Source organism: Pezoporus flaviventris, unplaced genomic scaffold (genome assembly GCF_033815535.1).
Source record: "Pezoporus flaviventris isolate CSIRO_AGI_PZ_B2104156 unplaced genomic scaffold, CSIRO_AGI_Pfla_v1 ptg000055l, whole genome shotgun sequence".
Classification (NCBI taxonomy): Eukaryota; Metazoa; Chordata; class Aves; order Psittaciformes; family Psittacidae; genus Pezoporus; species Pezoporus flaviventris.
In genome coordinates, this window is record NW_026892603.1 from 376,244 (window position 1) to 395,253 (window position 19,010).

A 19,010-nucleotide genomic window follows, 5' to 3' on the forward strand; every position below is an offset into this window, starting at 1 on the left:
GAGTAGGGATGCAATGGGAATGCGGGGAAGGGCTAGATGCGATCTGCAGGGAAAGGGGAAGAGGCTCGTTGTGTACAGCAGCAGTCAAAATGCTGCTTTGCTGGGTAGTTTCCTAGGGATTTTTTGGCAATTGTTAGCAGGGCTTTTTGGATTTGGTTTTGGTGGTGGTGGGTTTTTTTTCCTTGCTCTTCAGTAGATGCAATGAGATATTTCATTGTTGCAAAAGTACTACAGTTGTTTTTGAGGATTCATTTATAAGAGTTAGGAATGCTCATTTTTACTATTGTTGGGTGTGTTTTGTGTTTGCGCTGGTCTGACAAGTAAAATAAATGTCCATGTGTGTTTACTGATTGTTGTAAAATACTTTCTACACAGCAAACTGGAAAAAGGACAGTAAGTTCGTTAGTTTGAGAAGTGCCATAACATCCTCAGCAGTGTGTAGTTCTCCTCTGACTGCAATGTGGGTCATGTGCCCCAAGCACCAGTGAGTGTAGATTTCAGCAAGTGGTGCTTCCCTTTGGGACATCCCCTACAGTTGGCACAGTGAAATAATGGCCAGCCAGGCAGCTGCTGCATTGAAGTACCCTGAGAATTGCAGGTGGCTGTGGAGGAGCTACAGGTAAAGTATGGCAGCTCAGTAGCAGCATCAGTAATACCCTTCACTCCAGGCAGGACTTGGAATTTTACATCCCCACCCAGCAAGTGGTTCATTTTACTCATCTTGTACATTGTGAATGCTTCACCCCTGGCAGTGTTTAAGGCCAGGTTGGATGGAGTCTTGGGTGACATGGTTTGGTGTGTGGTGTCCCTGCCCATATGAGGGGGGTTGGAACTAGATGATCTTAAGGTCCTTCCAACCCTAACTATTCTATGATTCTGTGATTCTGTGTCTTTGCTAGAATTGTGGACAACCTGGGGTGGCCACCAGCTGAAGGGTGCTGGTGGGATGTGTGGACACTTGTCCATCAGTTGTAGAAGATTTCAGTACCCCGTATCTTAGATACTTGCTGGCAGTCAAGGAGGAAATCAGTGCAAGTTTGTTTAGCTGTACATAGTGACTAATGGTGATCTCGGGCAGCCACCTACTACTGGGAGAGGTGAGGCCGGGAGATGCCTTTCCTTTTGGTCGATCCATCTTTTTTCCTCCCCCATGTTCTTCTTACATAGTAATAAAGTCTTTCAAAGGTCCACATGTGGGATCCACATTCAGGTCTCATAGCTATTACAGATACAGTAAGGACCAGAGTGGTCTCTAACCTAATGATCACTAAGAAAATCTCTGTGAAAGTAAGCTGTGAAAAAGCCAAACTAGGCTTTCCTGTGTCTTCTAGAGCACATGCCAGGGCAGCTAAAGCAGGATCTTGTGTGGTGAGAAAATACTGTTCACCATGGACATCCTCAAAGTGACCAACTTGAGGTCTCCTTATTCCTTCTTGAGATGTTGCGTAACTGAAGGCATTGGTTTTACCATATTGGGCAAAGCTGTGGTTTGTTTTGAGCCTCTGAGATGTGGGCTCTGGGTGGACTGGTCACTGTTTTGGCATCCCCAGCAGTGGAATACATGTGTGGACAATCACTCAGAGGAAGAGGAAAATTCACTGACTTCCTTATCCACATTCCAGTGCTTGCCTTTCATCTTCTCATCTGCACTGCTGTGCTGCAAGAAAGAGGATAATTAATGTTCTGCCACTTGTAGGGACAAAGCTGGAGGGGTTCCTGCTGCTTGAATCCCTTGTGAGTGCTGTGAATTCCCCTCAGTTTGGGTATACAGGTATCTGCATAGCCACAGTGAAGCAGATGATACACATAAGAAGCATTTCAGCAGTTTGGTACTCAGGCAAAGGACCTAGTTTGTTGTTTTTTTTTTTCCCTATACAGTATTGAAGAGTATGCATACATGTTACGTGTATGCCTTTCTGTGCTAGTGGAATATAAATGACAAAAGACAAATGCATTAGATTGTTGATGGTGATTGACATCTTAGCAGTAGTACATTGAGTTATATCACCTAAGGAAAGAACCTAAGATTTTTGTTTTTCTGCTTCTTTGGGGAGGGAAAAGAAATGTTTAGTCAAATTTGGAAAATTCCCTTGGATGACAACAATAAATCTAATCAGGTCATAGCGTTCGTGTCAAAGCTGTTAGTTTGGTATCTTACCATTTTATTTGTTTAAAAGAGATTGCTTGACATGTAAGCAGATGCTTACAGTTACTATTTTATGGTGTGTTCCTTGTTAAATATAGGGGACTCATTGTTCATTTGTTTCTTGAGAGCAGTGGTGCTTTATTGTGTTCATTCTTAAGTGCTATGTTCAGTGTGTCTGGTTCCATTATATCCCAGTTTAAGAACTGTATGTTGATCAAGCTGTCTATCTGTGTATGTGCTATGTAGATAACTGAACTAATTATATAGATAAAATTCTTGAAAGTGGTTATTTTGGTAATTGCAGGTATAAAAAAATGGGTATGTTACAGTTCCTTAGTATTATTTAAAGTTCAGACAGATTATATGGTTTGTTTTTACAAATTGTTTTTTCTTTATTAAAAAATATAAATAAGTCATAAATACCATCTCTCAAATATTTAAAAAGTGTGTTATAAAACAATTTTTCTGGCTTCTGAAAATATATTTTGTTGAATACATATTAAATAAGTTGATATTCTGAATAGTACCATTAGCAGTGAAATAAAATACAGCCTTTGTTTAAATTATTACTAAGTATTGAAAATATAAATAGAAAACGTTAGAAAGTAATAAATATTTTAAATACAATAAATAGGTTCCTAGAAGGAAATGAGAACATATCTAAATGCAAACTATTGTTACTCTTTCTAGTTCCTAAAACAGAACAACACTGTCATCTGCCAAATGACAGATTTGTAACAAAGGATTGTGCCTGAATTAAAACATTCAGACGCTGAAACTCCTGGTGTTTTTCAAATAGCGAACAGCCCTCACTGTTTTCTCCATAAATGAAGTAAAGTCTCGGAGGATGAGGTGGGTGGTGATTTTCTCTATCCAGGTCTTATCAGACTTCAGCTTTGCCTGGAGGGATTCCTGGGTAGCTGAGTCCGGGATGATAATTTCTTCGGGATTGATCACCTGTGAAAAAGACAATATTGGGGTGTTCTGGTTAAATCATTGTAATTGAACTTGTTGGGGAGCAGCAGTTTAGGTGTGTGACGTTCCCAACCAGCTACAAATCCCCCCTTTCTGTACTGTGGACAACAGACTTCTCTGGGACCTACGCTTCCCTACAGCCCCACTTCTGTCTTGGGGTTTGAGGTATGTTGATGCCTGCTATGGTTACTATGGAACAATCAAGAGTGTCTTGTCTGATCTATACTGTTTGTCCTGGTTTGAATGCGACATCTGCCATTGCAGTCCAACACGCTGCACTGAACAGATCCATACGCTTTTCCTGCTATCTGCCAACCATGTGGTGAGTTGGGAAGATGTGGACTGTGATTTGTCCCAAACTGTTTTGGCTGCTCCATCCTAAGTCATAAGTTAACTGGATGACGTTGGAGTACTCTCCTGTTTTGTAGTAGAGTAACAGTTTCCAAAGATGTCAAACTTGTTTAGCTGCCTAATTTTTACTTTCTAGGCATTTAGGCACGTGGGTGTCTTGATGTCACCAACTTTCACTCCTGTGTAGGATCCTGACTGCAAGATGAGTAAAAGAAGTTATGTAGTTAATGCTGACTGACAGCACTGGGCACCTGGTACCCAGATGTCTTTTAAGAACTTGTCCCATGAACTGAGTAGATGACTTCTGAAAATGGGAGTTACTCACCCAAATCATGGAACTGGTTTAGATGATTTATGGTCTAGAAGTCTAAAGTATCAGCTTCATCCTGGTTTTAGAATCTCTCCTACCCATTAACAAGTGACAAAAGCATGTGCACCTCCTTCTGGAACATCTTCTTTGTGAAATTCAGTAAGATATTAATTGCTTTCTGTCCAGATTACTTGGAAGTGGTGTATCCAACTCCTTGTAGCATGCTCTGAAAATTTTTTGTATCTGGATATACATTCAGCTAGCATGCAGATAGATCAACCTGAGCACAAATGACAGATTCTGTCCTTGCTCTCCTTGCCTTAAACAGCAGATGGGCTGCTTTTGTAAAGAAAGGATTTCAAACCTGGAGATCAAGATACCTCTTTCTCAAAAACCTACTTTCTCAGAAGTTTTGCTTTTGGTTAGTGTGTATCATTCTGCCTGTTACAGTTGCCTCAATCCTACTAATTTTCCACAGAAAGCTGTTCTCCCCCAGTTATGAAACAAACTTTCTGCAGACTATTACATCAAGTTGGAAGCCAGCAGTCAGTTGCTGTCTTTGTGACAGGACTATTATTCTTAGCTAGCACAGTGGGAAAAAAGCAGTTCAGCTCCCTTTCACTTAAAGAATGATGGACATAAGTAAATGTTAGGCAAGGTATGGCAAACACACAAAGGGCTTTTCAGGTGCTGAAAAACACCTTGGAGGAAATCATGCCCTGAGATTTCTGCAGATCTTACTCACCTGAATGGTTCTTACTCAGGCAAATAGTTTCCCTGATTACAAAAGGAAGTATTCATGTTAAGGGTTATTAATGTGAGTAAGAACTGCAGGAATGAAGTGAATTTTTGGAGCATGAACTTTCCAAGCTCTCCAAAATGATTGTCAGAGGTGAATAGCATTTAGTTTACTGAATCGAAAGAGAATTTTTATTAGTGCTAGGTTTACAATCAAAATGTGTGCTTTTCAATAGGCAGCACCTTTTGTTTAGTCAAGTCACTAATATTCTGACTTTAACTGTCTTCCTTCATTTGTAAGCTAGATGGTATATGGAGATACCAGTATCTTGGCTTAAAAGTTTGGTCTGGAGCATATTAAAGATAAATAATATTGCAAAGATGTATTTGCTTCTATTTATGTGGGTTCTTAAAAAAAAAAAGGCTTTTTTTTTTTTTTCTACTTCTCAGGGGGTTGCAACATTAGAAAAATTGGAACTGCAGTTACAATTAGGAACAAGCTCCTTGCGAAATCTCATTTCTGTCAGCCAGGCGGTGTTAGTGTATTCATTCTTGAAACAACTATGCATTTAATTGTTAGTTTGGAAATTAGAAATAGCAATAAAAAGTAGGAAGAAGAGTTGTTTCCTTAAGAAAAGGAAACCAAACCTTGTGAAACTGGTAAGTTAGTCATAAGGGTGAGTAAGCAGAAGGAACCATCATGTCTATCTGGGGAGAGAAGTGAAAGTGGGAGATGTTGAGCTTCACACAGCATCCTCATTCTCTGACTACACATCAGTGCCAAGCCATAACAATTATTGGAGAGAATATAAAACCAACTCACCATCTGTTTTATGGTATGTGCCAGGTGCTCTGTAGCATAGCACAGTGATTCTATGTTCTGCTTTTCACTAGTAAAAGTTTCTTGTATGAATTGAAGATATGTCTGAAATGTATAAAGCCCACTGGAGATTTTCCTCAGGCATTTATCCTGAAGTGAGAGAAAAGTAAGAAGGTCACTTAACAGCTCAGGAACGCTTTGATAGTGGCATTGTGTGTGCAGCACAGGTAACTGGATGGTGCTGATACAGTGGAAGTCTGTGCCATGGCAAAGCCAGCTGGAGCCGGCACAAATCTTTAGGTCAACTTCCACAGGTTTTTTGAAGCAGACAAAAATTACCCCAGGTATAGAGGATTAGACCAGAAAGGAGAGCAGTGGTTCCTTGCCTCATTGAAGCCGGTGAGCAGACACCCGTCCTCCTCTGTCACCTTGGGGAGGTTGAGATTGTTCTGGATGAGCATTTCCATGCTATTCTCGCAGACGGTAAACTTCTCGCACATCTAGGGAGAGACATCGAGAGGTTTCATTGCACCTTGGCCAGTGGCAGCAACCTCCGGGTCTGGTGTGTATGTCGCCCGAACCCACCTCCTCCTGTAGCTGTGCGGCCCGGGCGTGCAGCAGCCGCGCCAGCCGCTCGCAGTCGGGCAGCGCCGCCCGCCGCCCCGCCGCCTCCTCCAGCTCTGCCTCCCCCGAGGAGTTGGCTGCAGGCAGCGGCGCGGCGGCTGCCCGCGGCAGCAATAGGAGCAGCAGCAGCTGCAGGACGGCGCGGAGGAAGGTCTGGCGGCGGCGGGCGGCGCGGTTACGATCATGGTCACAGGCACAGCCCTGGGGAAACCTCATGGTGCGGCTCCTAGGCTCCGGCACCGGCCCTTTCTCGTCGGCGGAGCTGGCGGGTTGAATGAGCTCCGGACATCCTTGAACGTGTATTTATTGAGGGGGCTTCGAGATTATTCATGGACAAGGGAAAATCCGACATGAGAACACGGGGCTGTGTGCGGCGAAACACTGCTTTGGACAGTGCGGCGATTGTGAAACTACATGAAGTCATCGTGCTACTGCACCGTAATTCATTGAGGACCGGGCTATCTCCCATCCCTGCCGCTGGCAACGGCTTACCTGGCCCCACCGGGCAGGGGCTGGGGTCGGGTCCAGCTGCCGGCAGCCTTCGAGTCTGCCAGCTCCAGGTGCACAGAACATCTCTGAAAATGCATGCACCTACTACGTGTGTACACACATACTTACATTATATATATGCGTGTGTGTGTACATACACTTATGTGTGTACCTATACCTATGTGTGTATGTATGTATATTTTTCCATATATTTTAAAGTGGTTTAGTGTTCTATAAATTTTATGTTATGTGTATTTATATTCTAGCTATTTTCATTAGTTGTGACCTCCAGCTGTCCCTGGAGGTCCCTTCCTACACTAACAATTTTGTGATTCTGTGATATATCTGAAACTAAATGCTGGATATGTATAAGTCATAAGTGACCTCTCTCCCTGTTGACCTGTGTATGGCTGAAATGAAATACATCATGCTCATGCTCTTTAAGTGCGCCTTGAATAGGCCAAATCCAGCTCTGACAAGAGGGTGGCTGTAGGAAATATCACCCAGTTCCCTGCTATCTGCTGCCTTATCTCTTTCTGCCCATCTGGGAGGGGAGGTGGGATTTTTAACCTTTCACATAGGGGCTCTTTACCCAGGGCAAGTATGGCTATTCAGCTCAATTGTGTAGAGTGTGGACTGAGTCAAACTGTGCAAGGCATTCTGAAGTTGAACTTTTGGAATGTCTTAAACTGATTTTGGACAAGGTGACTTTTATCTTTTTTCTTTTTTAATGAAATTGGTGTTTTCTTACTTAAGGAAGACAGAAAAAGGCCTGATTCTGCTTCAGGAGGTGTTAGCAGGAGGGCACAAAGGGGAGAGAACAGGACATGGGACATAAGAGACAACACAGTGACCGAACTTGGGTGTCCTCATTTAGACTCTCCAAAACCCCCAGATATTTCTAATTCATTTTCTAAGGACATCCTGGATAGAGAGCTGCAGGAAAGAAGAGGGTACTACTGCATTTTTATTTAATGTCCTATTCCTCCAGTAGAGAGAAGCAGCTGCGGTTATTTTGCCCAGTAAAGAGATGTTAACACTGAAATGCAGGTGTGAGAGAGCCATTTCCAACAGCAGCAATCCCCCTCTGCCCAGTTTCCTGAGCGCAGCAGCAGGGAGCAACAGCAATAATGTTCTGTCATGTTAGCTCTCCCTCAGCAGGTCTGTGTCATTAGGCATAAGAATAAAGCACCCCACTAACAGTCTGTTTCATTAATATCAAATGAAAAGACCAAGGTGCCAAAGGATTAAAACAGCCAGAGCAGATGAGCTCAGTGCTCCTGACAGTCTGATAACCATCAGGGGCAGATACAACAGGATGGGAACTCGTGCATCCTCCTCTGTTTGTGGTAGCACATGGGTGTACATGTCTTGGATAGGGATTTCCTTCCACTGCCGGGTGGCTCTTGGGCTCTTCCCTCCAGACAGCCAAACTTTTCCTTTGCCTATCCAAAGGTTAAATATTAACTATTCCTAAAATCACCAAAACTCAGTAAAAGGCTACATTTCCTTAAAAATATATTTTCAGCAGGTATTCTGTAAGTTAATCTTGTTTGTAGCTCTGGAATTTTTAATTCTGTAACTTTATTTTGTGAGCTGTCCTTTTCTCCTGATGTCATGAAAATATTTGTGCCCTAGCAGTCTACAGAGAACCTTTTTGGGCTGAGCACTGCTGTACAGGGCCAAGTCTTACTAATGTGTGTAGTTATGTTTTCAGAGTGAAATAGAAGCAAATTTCAGCTGTTGTTCCTCATCTAAAAGCCTCTCAGCCTTCAGTTATTAGTGTCTCCTTTTGGGGTTTCATTTACTCTTTTACATCATTGTCTGTACGACTTTTCAGAAATACAAAGTGTGCTTACATACAACAGTGGAAGTTGTTCACTAATGCCTTAGAAACTCAGTTTGACAATCTAGGACAAAGCGTAGCATTCAAGGAAAGGAGGAACTGGAATTTACACAGTAGCATTAATATATTTCTGCTATTGCAGCTTCTTATGGAAAACCCACTTTTTAAATTGGTACTGCACGTCAAAGAAATACTTTGTGCTAATCTATCTATAATAACGGTTGAAGTCTGGTTTAAAGGGGGTTTATTAATCTGCACTGTACTACACTGAGTTACACTGATTCATCAGTAGCCACATTATTCAAAATGTAGTAAGCTCTGAACAAACAGCCCTTGCTCATGAGTTAGCTACCAGTCAGGAGATTTGCCTGTTGGTACTTTAAAATGTACAAGTAGTATTACTGAGACTCTGAGGTGTAATTCCTAGATACAGAAGAATTTCTTTCCTGCATAGCATCTTTGTAATACTGCATATTACTGTTCTGATGCCCTTTTGTTGCTATGGTTCTTCACGCCACTGTAGTTTTTTTCCCCTGTAATTTATACTATAAACCAGATCTTCTTAAGGTGGGATTTCAGAAGTTCTCAGTGTTTATCCAGCTTTCTCTTCTGTCTGAGCAATGAGCATTACTGCTGTACATTTCTGTGGGAAAAGAGGGGTCCATTCTGAATGTTGTAGAATTCTCTCCTCTCAGACATGAAAATGACTCCTGGTTACAGTTCGAGCTTATAACGAGGGAGCCCACCCAGGATCATCCCATGCATCAAACTCTAGGATCAGTGTGGCAACTCAGAGGCCCATTTCTAAACAGGTTCTGTTTCTTCTAGAATTGTTCTGCCTGGGAGCAAGCCCATACCACTTTTGTTCCTGATACCTGAGAAATTTGCAAACAAGAGGCTGTTTTCACGAGAGGTGGGTGACAGCAGTGTGGAAATGCTGCTGCCACTGAAGAATTCAACAGGCTGTGGAGCTGTCATGGTCAAAGCTTGTCACCCTTCTTCTGTCAACCACCAGGCACATGTCGTCAAGGAGTCCCACCATCAGCCAAGGTAAAACCCAGCAGTAGGAGACCTTGTGTGCTGAATTCTACAAGTCAATTAAATGGCTGTATAAGTGCAATTCCTAGATGGAAAAATAAGGTCTTTTAATAAAGCAGGAGGATTACTAAGGCTGCAGTATGTTCTACTCTGATTTATTTGGGTATTTGGTTCGACTGTTTTTTTTCTTTCTAATAAATTACACTATTCTATGGTAGTAATACAAACCACTAATGTTTATTCAGAGATTATGATTTCAGATTGTACTGTTGGTAATAAGAGAAGAAATACAACTAAAAATGCAGTTCTTCCGTAAGTGTTAGTTTTTGTGTGGAAGAAAATGCCAATGGTTGGTAGACTGTTCAAGTGGGATCATGACAATGACTGAAAAAAATAACTTCTGAATGTCTTGAATGAGGTTGGAAGATTATGTCCAATTCCCCTGACATATTTTTGGTTGAATCAAAGCTAGGAATGAGGAGCCTTGAGTTTCTACAGATCTTGTAAAAAGTGGAGATGAATTCTTTGTTGTCTATCGAGATGTGAACACTTCATCTTTTCTAGAGCTCGTTTCTTTTAAGGATCTTTATATTCAGCATTCACTGACATTACAGTCACTTATCTCTAAACGCTTATGTGCCTCTTCTCTATTTTTTCTGGAGTTTTTTGTGTCACAAAGCATTAGCAGAATCATCTTCAGCAGTCTCCATCAAAAATCACTAGCTTCAAAAACTAGAATTCATTTTTGTCCATGCATTTTCAAATAAATGGTCACCATTGGCTCTGCTAAGAGATGAAAGCATGAGGCTTAAAGCAAGCTGCCCTGTGCTGCATTTAAACTGAATGGGTTGAAGAGATCATTAATGTCATGTGTTCATGTTTCTCGTAAGCAAACATTGCTTTCAGAAGCTGCACATCACCAAAAGGCACTGGTGGACTTGACTAATGGCCCTTGGATTTTGTGGCTTTGCAAACTGGTTCTCTCTTTGTTGTTTCCCAGGTAAATGCAGAGTTGTTTGTGGATTTTTGGTGAAAAGCTTTGGGGATTGCTCATTTTACTTCTTTTTACTTCATTAAAGGTAGACTTGCATCATTTTCAAGTAATACTGGGATGTGTAGTAATAGACATTCCCCCCCGCCCCCCCCCCCCAGTGTTTTATGTGCAAATACCATGAATTTCCATGCCTTAAGCTAAATCAGAGGTTTAGAGGAAAAATTCTTAGTTAGCTTTAGATTATGTCCTTATTTTCAGCTTTACCTTCTTAATGTTGAGGAGAGAAATCATGTCAATGAGAAATGAGACCATGAGAAATCATGGTCTTCTCTAGTCAGCTTCTAGGCAGGTATGCAGCTGTAAATGAAAGATCTAGAAACTGTTCTTGGGGGATATCTGAATGCCACAGGTCACTTTAAGTAGACGCATCTTCAAATCAAAACAATTGCAGATGGTTTAGCACTGCAATAGAATATCGAAACGCTCACCAGTGAACCTAGATTTGCACAAGGAGCACTTTGCTGCTGTGGCTGCACTGATGGTGTCACAAAGCAATTCCACAAACTTTTCCAATGGAAGAAAGGTAGCTCTTGCATTGTCTCCACCATGGCACAGTGTTCCTCATGTGGTGATGCTTCTTTGTAGGGCTGCATGAAGCACAAAAGCAGAGAACTGGCCATATTAGAAATACCCCGGTGGCCTTCTGTCTTTCACAAGCAAGCATGATACCTGCATGGTGTTATCTGCCTTGTCTGTGATCATAGTCCACCATAGTCCACCATGGCAACACACTGTTTTGACAAAGACCCCATCTTGTGAGTACTATGTCGGTCTGCACTTGTTGGTCTGCACTTCTATAGAAAATGTTATTTGAACTAAATTCCACTTGTGTTTAAGGAACTTCTTAGTTCCCTTTGAGTTCTCTTCTATGCATGAAAGATGAAAATTTGAAGAAGTTGTATGACAGAGGTGAAGAGTGAGGCTTTTCGGACACTGGGGAAGATGATGAATCTGAAAAGAGAACACTGAGGAGCCTGAGTGTATGGGAGGTACTTAACAGTATGTTTGTTATCTTTCTAGTTTGCTGCTTTTAACATAATACAGTAGACAGAGATTTGGGTTAGAAAGCATTCAAAAGACAAGTTCTCTCTCTGAGATGCTTGCTCAGTGCCAAAGAAAACCGAAGGGGTGTCAATGTTTACCCATAAAGTAATTACACTTGTGAATGCATACCAAGCCTAATTCGGTTCAGTAACCATCGCATCTATTTCACTCTTACATAAAAGTTTGATATGTTGCTCAATGAGACATTTGTAGATCTAAATGTGTTTACCCTCATTCATGCCAAAATTTTTGGTGCCCATAATCTCATTATCAGAGTGTTCTCTTGCTCGGTTTCACATTTAGCCACGCATTCTTGTTCTGCTTTTCCTTCTGATTGCCTCTCTGTGATGTTGTAAATCACCTACACATGACCCAAGGCACTTAATAGTATTTTTAATATTTTTTTCCCAGAAAGCAACAGTTTCTTTCTGCCCTGAGAACAGAAGTTGGGTGGCATCAGCGGTTATTTTTGCCATTCTATGCGGAATGATGCAAGAGATAGTACCTTTCATGCTTCAGAGAGCTTTATTTCTCCATTGGGGGTTAGAATAGGGAAATAGAGCTGAAAGTTGGTAGGTGCAAATTATTTCCCTTCTGAGTATAATGAGACCTTTAGAGTGTCCAGCTGGAGGTCTATCTTTTACACATGCTATAATGTGGTAGTGCTGCTGATGAAAGTATTGTAACTCCATCACCAGAATCAGATGCAGTATATTCCTTTTAGGAGATAACATTTAATTAGCAGTACATATGTGTTGCAAATTTTTCTTAGGAGATGGGTAACTAGAAAACCAAAATATACCTGCAATAACTGTTGTGTGGTTCTAAACTGAATTTGTAAAAGGAAACCTACGTACTATAGTGGGAGCCCTTTCTAATTACATGCCAGCACACTATAATAGGATTAATAGGTTGTGCTGGATCTGTAATCTTCATTCTTCCTATGCTGCTGCTTTTGAAGTAAAGGTATCCAGGGGTCCAGGCTAGCTATAAGGACATTGATTATTGATTCCATTATCAGAGGATTCAAGTGGTCTAGATCCAACAAGATTTTTCCTTGAGATGACCAATTAAATGGTCAGGTGCTTTTTGTTTATATTGCTCAACCAGGATGTGGAGATTTTGAATCATATCCCTTCCCTATCTAAAGGGCTTATGAACCCAGATTTGCTACTTTACAGGAAAGTCCCCCAACTCCTAAGAATAATCTTGGCCAAGATGGTTTCCAGTCTGTCTTCCTAAAGTGGACCATTTTTTGTCAGAAAGAGAAAGTCTGAAGTCCACGGTACCACCTTGGACTGATCTGGATTCCAGGTGATATTTGCTCGATACAAGAAATTCAGCCTTTGGGCAGAAATACGAATTGATTCCGAGGAAGCACTCTGACCTCAAAGCTGTTGGGTAAGCCTGGGCATGGGTGAGGGCCTCAATTCCTCCATGGGGTGTATTTTGAGAGGAGAAGCTGATCTGTATAGTGAAACCCAGGAGGACCGGGTGTTGGATCCTCCACAGCAAAGATCCAGGCTGCTTCTCAGGAAGAGACACCTGCTTTCTAAGGAAGGAAAAGTTTTTCTCCCTCGAGTTTCTTATGGGCTGGTGCAAGAGCTCCTCACACAAAAAAAAACCAGTTCTCACTCATTTCTCAGTGGGGGCCCTGCCCATGGCTGGTGAACACCATGGCTCTGCCCTGCCCCAGTCAGGCTCCTCTTGCTATGAAGTCCCCTGGTACTGCTCATCCCCAACTCAGTGTGCACTGTTTCTCCCTGCTGATGTTAAAAATACAAGAGAAACTGGAAGTTAAATATAAGAACCAGAAGCAGGCTGGTTGGAACTGAAAACTCCCCAGCTCTTCCCTGTGCCTGAATTCTGGTTTGGAGAGGGAAAGCGTTGTTTATCTCCCTTTGAACTTTAGCTATGCAGCATCAAGCGTCACTCCCTGCTGCTCTTGCTTTGGTCTTCATTTCTTGTAATTTATAGTTGCTCAAATCTTGGGATTTATATGGTTTGCTTTTTTTCTGATATTAGTTGTCTGGGCTTGTCAGGGTAAAGTGCTTAGACTTCCAACACAATTCATGGTGAATGCAGCAAAGTGTATTTTCCTTATTCGCTCAATAACCACTGGCAAGCATCAACAGTGAGCAAAGACTTTGATCAGAATTACAGGCACTTTTAAGAAAGGATAAATTAAACATCTCTTTCATTTTGCAGTGATTTTATTATGTGTTTGCAACAGTCTATGCAAAATGTCTGGTGTGAATTTCCATATTTTATACATTTTGTAAAATTACAGATTTCTGGAAGTTTATTTTCTACTATTTTTTTATAGAATCATAGAATACTTAGGGTTGGAAAGGACCTTAAGATCATCTAGTTCCAACCCCCCTGCCATGGGCAGGGGCACCTCACACTAAACCATATCACCCAAGGCCTTGTCCAGCCTGGTCTTGAACACTGCCAGGGATGGAGCATTCACAACCTCCCTGGGCAACCTATTCCAGTGCCTCACCACCCTCACAGGAAAGAATTTCCTCCTTATATCCAATCTAAACTTCCCCTGTTTAAGTTTTAACCCGTTACCCCTTGTCCTATCACTACAGTCCCTAATGAAGAGTCCCTCCCAGCATCCCTATAGGCCCCCTTCAGATACTGGAAGGCTGCTATGAGGCCTCTACGCAGCCTTCTCTTCACCAGGCTGAACAGCCCCAACTTCCTCAGCCTCTTCATACGGGAGGTGCTCCAGTCCCCTGATCATCCTCGTGGCCCTTCTCTGGACTTGTTCCAACAGTTCCATGTCCTTTTTATGTTGAGGACACCAGAACTGCACACAATACTCCAGGTGAGGTCTCACAAGAGCAGAGTAAAGGGGCATTTTTAATAGGAAATTTTCAAAGTCATATAGAAGACATTCCTTGTACACTGCTATGCCATCATCAGCTAAGTGCTGTGTCTCCCATTTAGTCTGGGTGCCACATGCCTATTTTACTGAAATCTGCTTCTAATTCCTATGTGACCATTATCTGGCACTTCTGTGGTTTCTAACACACTACCAATGTGTGTCTTTGCTGACACATGCATCTCCATCGTATACCTCCATGGCAGACTGAAGGACCTTGCTAGCACACTGTTCCTCAAACACTGGGGTGCTGTCTCCAGATTTATCTCTGGCGAGCCTGGTTTCCCCCTTCAAATCTAATTTAAAGTTCTTTCAATGAGCCCTGCTAACTCTTGGGAGGTGGGAATGTGCTACCAAATGGGTGATAATGTGGGAAAGATGCTACCAAAAAGAGTATCAGGCTAATCCATAATCTGACTTCTGCCATGAGTCACTTTTTCTCACCACCTCCCATGTGTGTCAGTGCTGAGCAGTTGTGTCAGACTAGGGAGAGGATCTAGTTGGAAACTGAGACACCAAAGGAATTTAATACAAAACAATTTTAACCAGGATCTTTTGTGTGATCTGAGTCACTGAACGTCTACCCAAATGCTTGTGTCAGTGTGATGGAGGCAGCTGCAATGCCTGACTACTAGGACCATACCAATTACAGCTTTATGTTGAACATGAGAAATGTTTTACCTCATCTCAAATAACATTCACCTCTCGCATTTCCAAAGCAGCAGATACTCTTGAAACCACGTAATAAAAAGAGAAAGTTTTAAGACATTAACATGTTCATCACTCTATTAACAGACAAATTCAAATTGATTTCATGAGGACTTTTGTCTCCTCACCTCCTTTCAGGTCCAGATCATGCTTTGGGCATATTTGCTATTCCCTGAATGGTTGTCTTGGCCTACAGAAAGCAATTGCATATGTTTTGTGCTGTTTTAACTACTCTGATTTTGACAGGACTCATCTGATGAAACAGCAGAGAAAGTCAAGTTGAAGAGTTTTGCAGCCACTCACCACTGTCAGTGCATGCTTTGCAATCCAAATAGGTAAATCCACAGCTGACAATTTTTTCTACTAAGCAATGTGATGGGGTTGCACAACCTGTTAGACAACAAATTTTGCCAGAGCTCCCAGTGATCTTGGGTCTACTGAGAGCCTCTGCAGAATCAAAAGCCTGCAAAGAGTCAGCAAAACAGAGCTGATGTTTTTTGGCTTCTGACGATGATAAGAAATGTGTGGGAGGCTCCTTTCACATCTCCAGAATTCCATTACTTCATTCTTCATAGTTTCCTTTTCGTGTCCCTGTTGAGCAAATTTTTATATATTGTTTCAGAGAACCGGTCACAGGGGTAATGAAAATAGCTGCTTCTCAAAAGGGAAAGATCAATGCCACACAGAGGGAAAGCTGTTTTAAAACTTTCTCAATGGTATGGTAAAATTACTGCAAGGGGGTGAACTCAATGGCAACATTTCTATTAAATCCATTATGAACCTGGCAGGAAAGACAGACAAGTGGGAAATATTTTCTACCATCCCTCCTACCTTCTGTACTATTTGTTCACTCTCTTTTGACCTTCAGCTCTTTCTCGAAAAAATTTTTCTAGAAGTAGTACCATCAGAACAAACACTACCACAGAGAGATAGATATCTATCTTTATGAGCATCCTCAAAGAAGAAAATGAGTCAGAGCATATATATCAGAAAAGGAGGAACTAATGGTTCCAAACATTAGATGACATCTGCTTGAAATTCTTTGCTTGCCATTGACTAGGACACTTCTTTGCCAAGGGACAAAGTCACTCTGCCTGTTCTGCCACTTGTTCCTTTGGGTTAGGCCCTTAAGCACTAATAATCTTCACATACCCTGGAGTAACAAGGAGAATGTAATTAATTGTCACAAAGTACATGATGGGACCATGACATTTTGTAATTCCAAAATGAAGTCCCAGGATTTTTGGAGTAACAAGCTTTTCATTTTGAAATGAATTTTACGTGGTTGCTTGTGAGAAGTGATACCTTTTTTCAAAGATTTTTAAATAGTTGTGGGTTGGTTTTGTTTTTTTTTAATTTGAAAAAAAAGTTGAAATACTTTAAAGTGGTTCATTAAGGACCTTTTCCTGAATAGCTTTTTCTGAACAGGGACATGTAGGGACCTGTAATCCCACACAGCAGTGTCTCTTGATACTCCTGAAGTTTGGCATTAATTCCCTGCTGATAGGCATACTTGCTGTATCCTCAAAGCCTGCCCTGCACTTAGGTTCTCTTTCACCACAATGTCTTTTCCCTCAAATCAGATTTTGCCTAGCATGTTCCCTTGTACACGTGCAGTGGGCTTCCTTTCAATGTTAATACAGCATCACACTATATAGACAATTTCAGGTTTGACCTGGACTGAAAAAGACATGGCATGCCATTTCCTCTGTTAGCATCAGACAATACGTTTTATTACCTGTAGATCACTGTTCCAGCTTCTGTGGGTATTTATCCTACTTCTGCTCTTTCCTATCTTTTTTTCTTCTTTACTTCCCTCTTGCTTTAGCACTTCAAACCTGCCATTCTCAAGCTATCAGGAAGAAAAAAAAGTCACATGGAAAGCATCCTTATGGTACTCTACCACAACCCAAGGCTACTCTGCAACCTTGCAAAAGAAATATCAATGACAGTTTTGCACCACTTTAATTTTCTTCCCTTCAGTAACCCGGAATGGTTTTAATAAATCAGAAGTAATTTATATGAAATAGAAAATGTTTCTTTTTAGCTGGGAATGCTCTAAAATATCAGGAGCGGCTCTTGGCACCTCCAAATTGCAGGACAGCTGTGATAGCTGCTCAGCTTTCTTGTCTTGACCAGAAAGTGAATTAGAAATGAGAGTCTAGAATGTGTTAGCTATTTATAAACTTACATTATATTAAGTGATGTGTGAGAAATCCTTCCAGTGGACCATTGTCCCTGATGTCCCTTGCTCTGCAGCTTGGTAGCAATGCTCTGTGGATGCTGTCACACTGCTGCAGGGCCTGGTTGGCACTGAGTGCTGCCACAACGCTTATAAGAAGCCACAGTGTCAGACTTTCTGAACCACAGCTCCCATCTTCTTAAATATCACCCTCAGTGATACTGCTGTTCTCTTCCTGATACAAAAAAGGAGCAGAATTTCATCAGCTATACTACATACCTACACTACAGACAGTATTTGCACTGTAATATAGTCAGCTGTACTATGTCAGCTATACTGATAGTGACAGGAGAGAGGGGAAGCTGAAGCTGGTTAGCCATCTGGGGGCATTCCCATGCCCTGGGTTCAAGCTCCCTCAAGCTGATTCATAGCAAAGCTGCTGAAAGCTCAACACAGTGTTTTACACTCCAGAGAAAGGAGGAATCGGCTCCTTTCCCCTGGTGGACAAACAGCAGCTGTGATCATGCTGCAGTCTGGAGTAACTCTGGTAGAGAGACAGTCTGTAAATTTTAGTCTTGGCTCTGAAAGGAGAAAAAGACGTGATGCCTTTTGATGGCATAAACCATTATGTTTTACATAGTAACTAGTTGGGTTTATGTACATAATGTTGTCTTATTCTATTATAAATAACCATTCACATTCACATGGTTTGTGTTACTTCTCTCTGCTGGCTTCCAACTTCCCAGTCTTCTGCATTTTATTCACTACAGTTAGTTTCCAGTACTGATAAATCTAATCTTTGACTATCCATACCATGCAGGTACCATTTTTCCTAACTAAATAACAGCACCCACAAAATTCATCTTTTAAGATTAGTGCTGTTACCATTGAGCTGCAACAGAAGGTTAAGGTTATTCTTGTTGGCAGTTTTACTTCTGTGGTATTTTGTTTTTTTTTAATGATGGTTTTGTAAGGAACTGAGCAGATGAAAGAATTAGGTCTGGTTTAAATTTCTAGGATGAAATTCCAGAAGTTCCACTTGGCATGCTTAAGACATTTATATTATGTTTTGAGCAGGGGATCAGGGTTTTTATTCATAACTGTGGTTGAAATTAGAAAGTGAAACTCCTTAAATGTGGAGCATGACATTAAAATTTTTTAAGAATCTATTTCTATGTGTAGATTTCTTAAAGATTACTGGGGAAAAGATTTTCTTGTACCAAGTGATTTTTTGCCCCTTCAAGAAGAGTTGAAGAAAATTGGCAGGAGGCCAACAAAATCCATCTTGTTGATATTCCCCATATTGCAAAACTATTTTAGCTATGGGTACTACAAAATCAGTGCTGGTAACTGTTTTTCTGGGAAAGCTGATTGAAAAAGATAACACACTGGGATAATAAGCCATGTGTCAACAAACAGAGAGATTAGAAGGAAACTGAAATCTCTCCTATTGGTAGCTAACTCCTAAGCCTTGATTTTACCTCTTCTCATGTTTCTCCAGCTAGTAACTCCAGAAATGAAACTGAGCACTATGGCAGCATTTTGTATCCCCATGACCAAACAGATAAGCTCTGACAATAGAGATACAGTTGAAGCTATGAACACACTGTCAGCTACGGTGCAGTTAGTTTGTCTCTTTTTTCACACTTTTGGGATAATCATAAGTCATTTTGGATCACAAGTGTGTCATCATTTTTTCTGCCCCTTCTGCCATTCAAGATACAGCAAGTCTGGCATTTTCCCAGAAAAATTCTAGATTATTGTGGAGCAAAGTGTGCCTGTGAATTTTGGA

General features: G+C 41.3%; 1 protein-coding gene across 1 annotated transcript; it reads right to left on the bottom strand.

Annotated features, from left to right (window-relative positions):
- Nucleotides 1-2,911: 2,911 nt before the first annotated feature.
- Nucleotides 2,912-6,269, bottom strand: IL6 (interleukin 6). The gene is made up of 4 exons (XM_061469196.1): nt 5,926-6,269; nt 5,727-5,840; nt 5,344-5,490; nt 2,912-3,103 (listed from the first exon to the last, which is right to left on the bottom strand). The coding sequence occupies exons 1-4, from the start codon at nt 6,178-6,180 to the stop codon at nt 2,912-2,914; spliced, it is 708 nt and encodes a 235-aa protein (XP_061325180.1). The 5' UTR covers nt 6,181-6,269.
- Between the last annotated feature and the right edge of the window lie 12,741 nt (nt 6,270-19,010).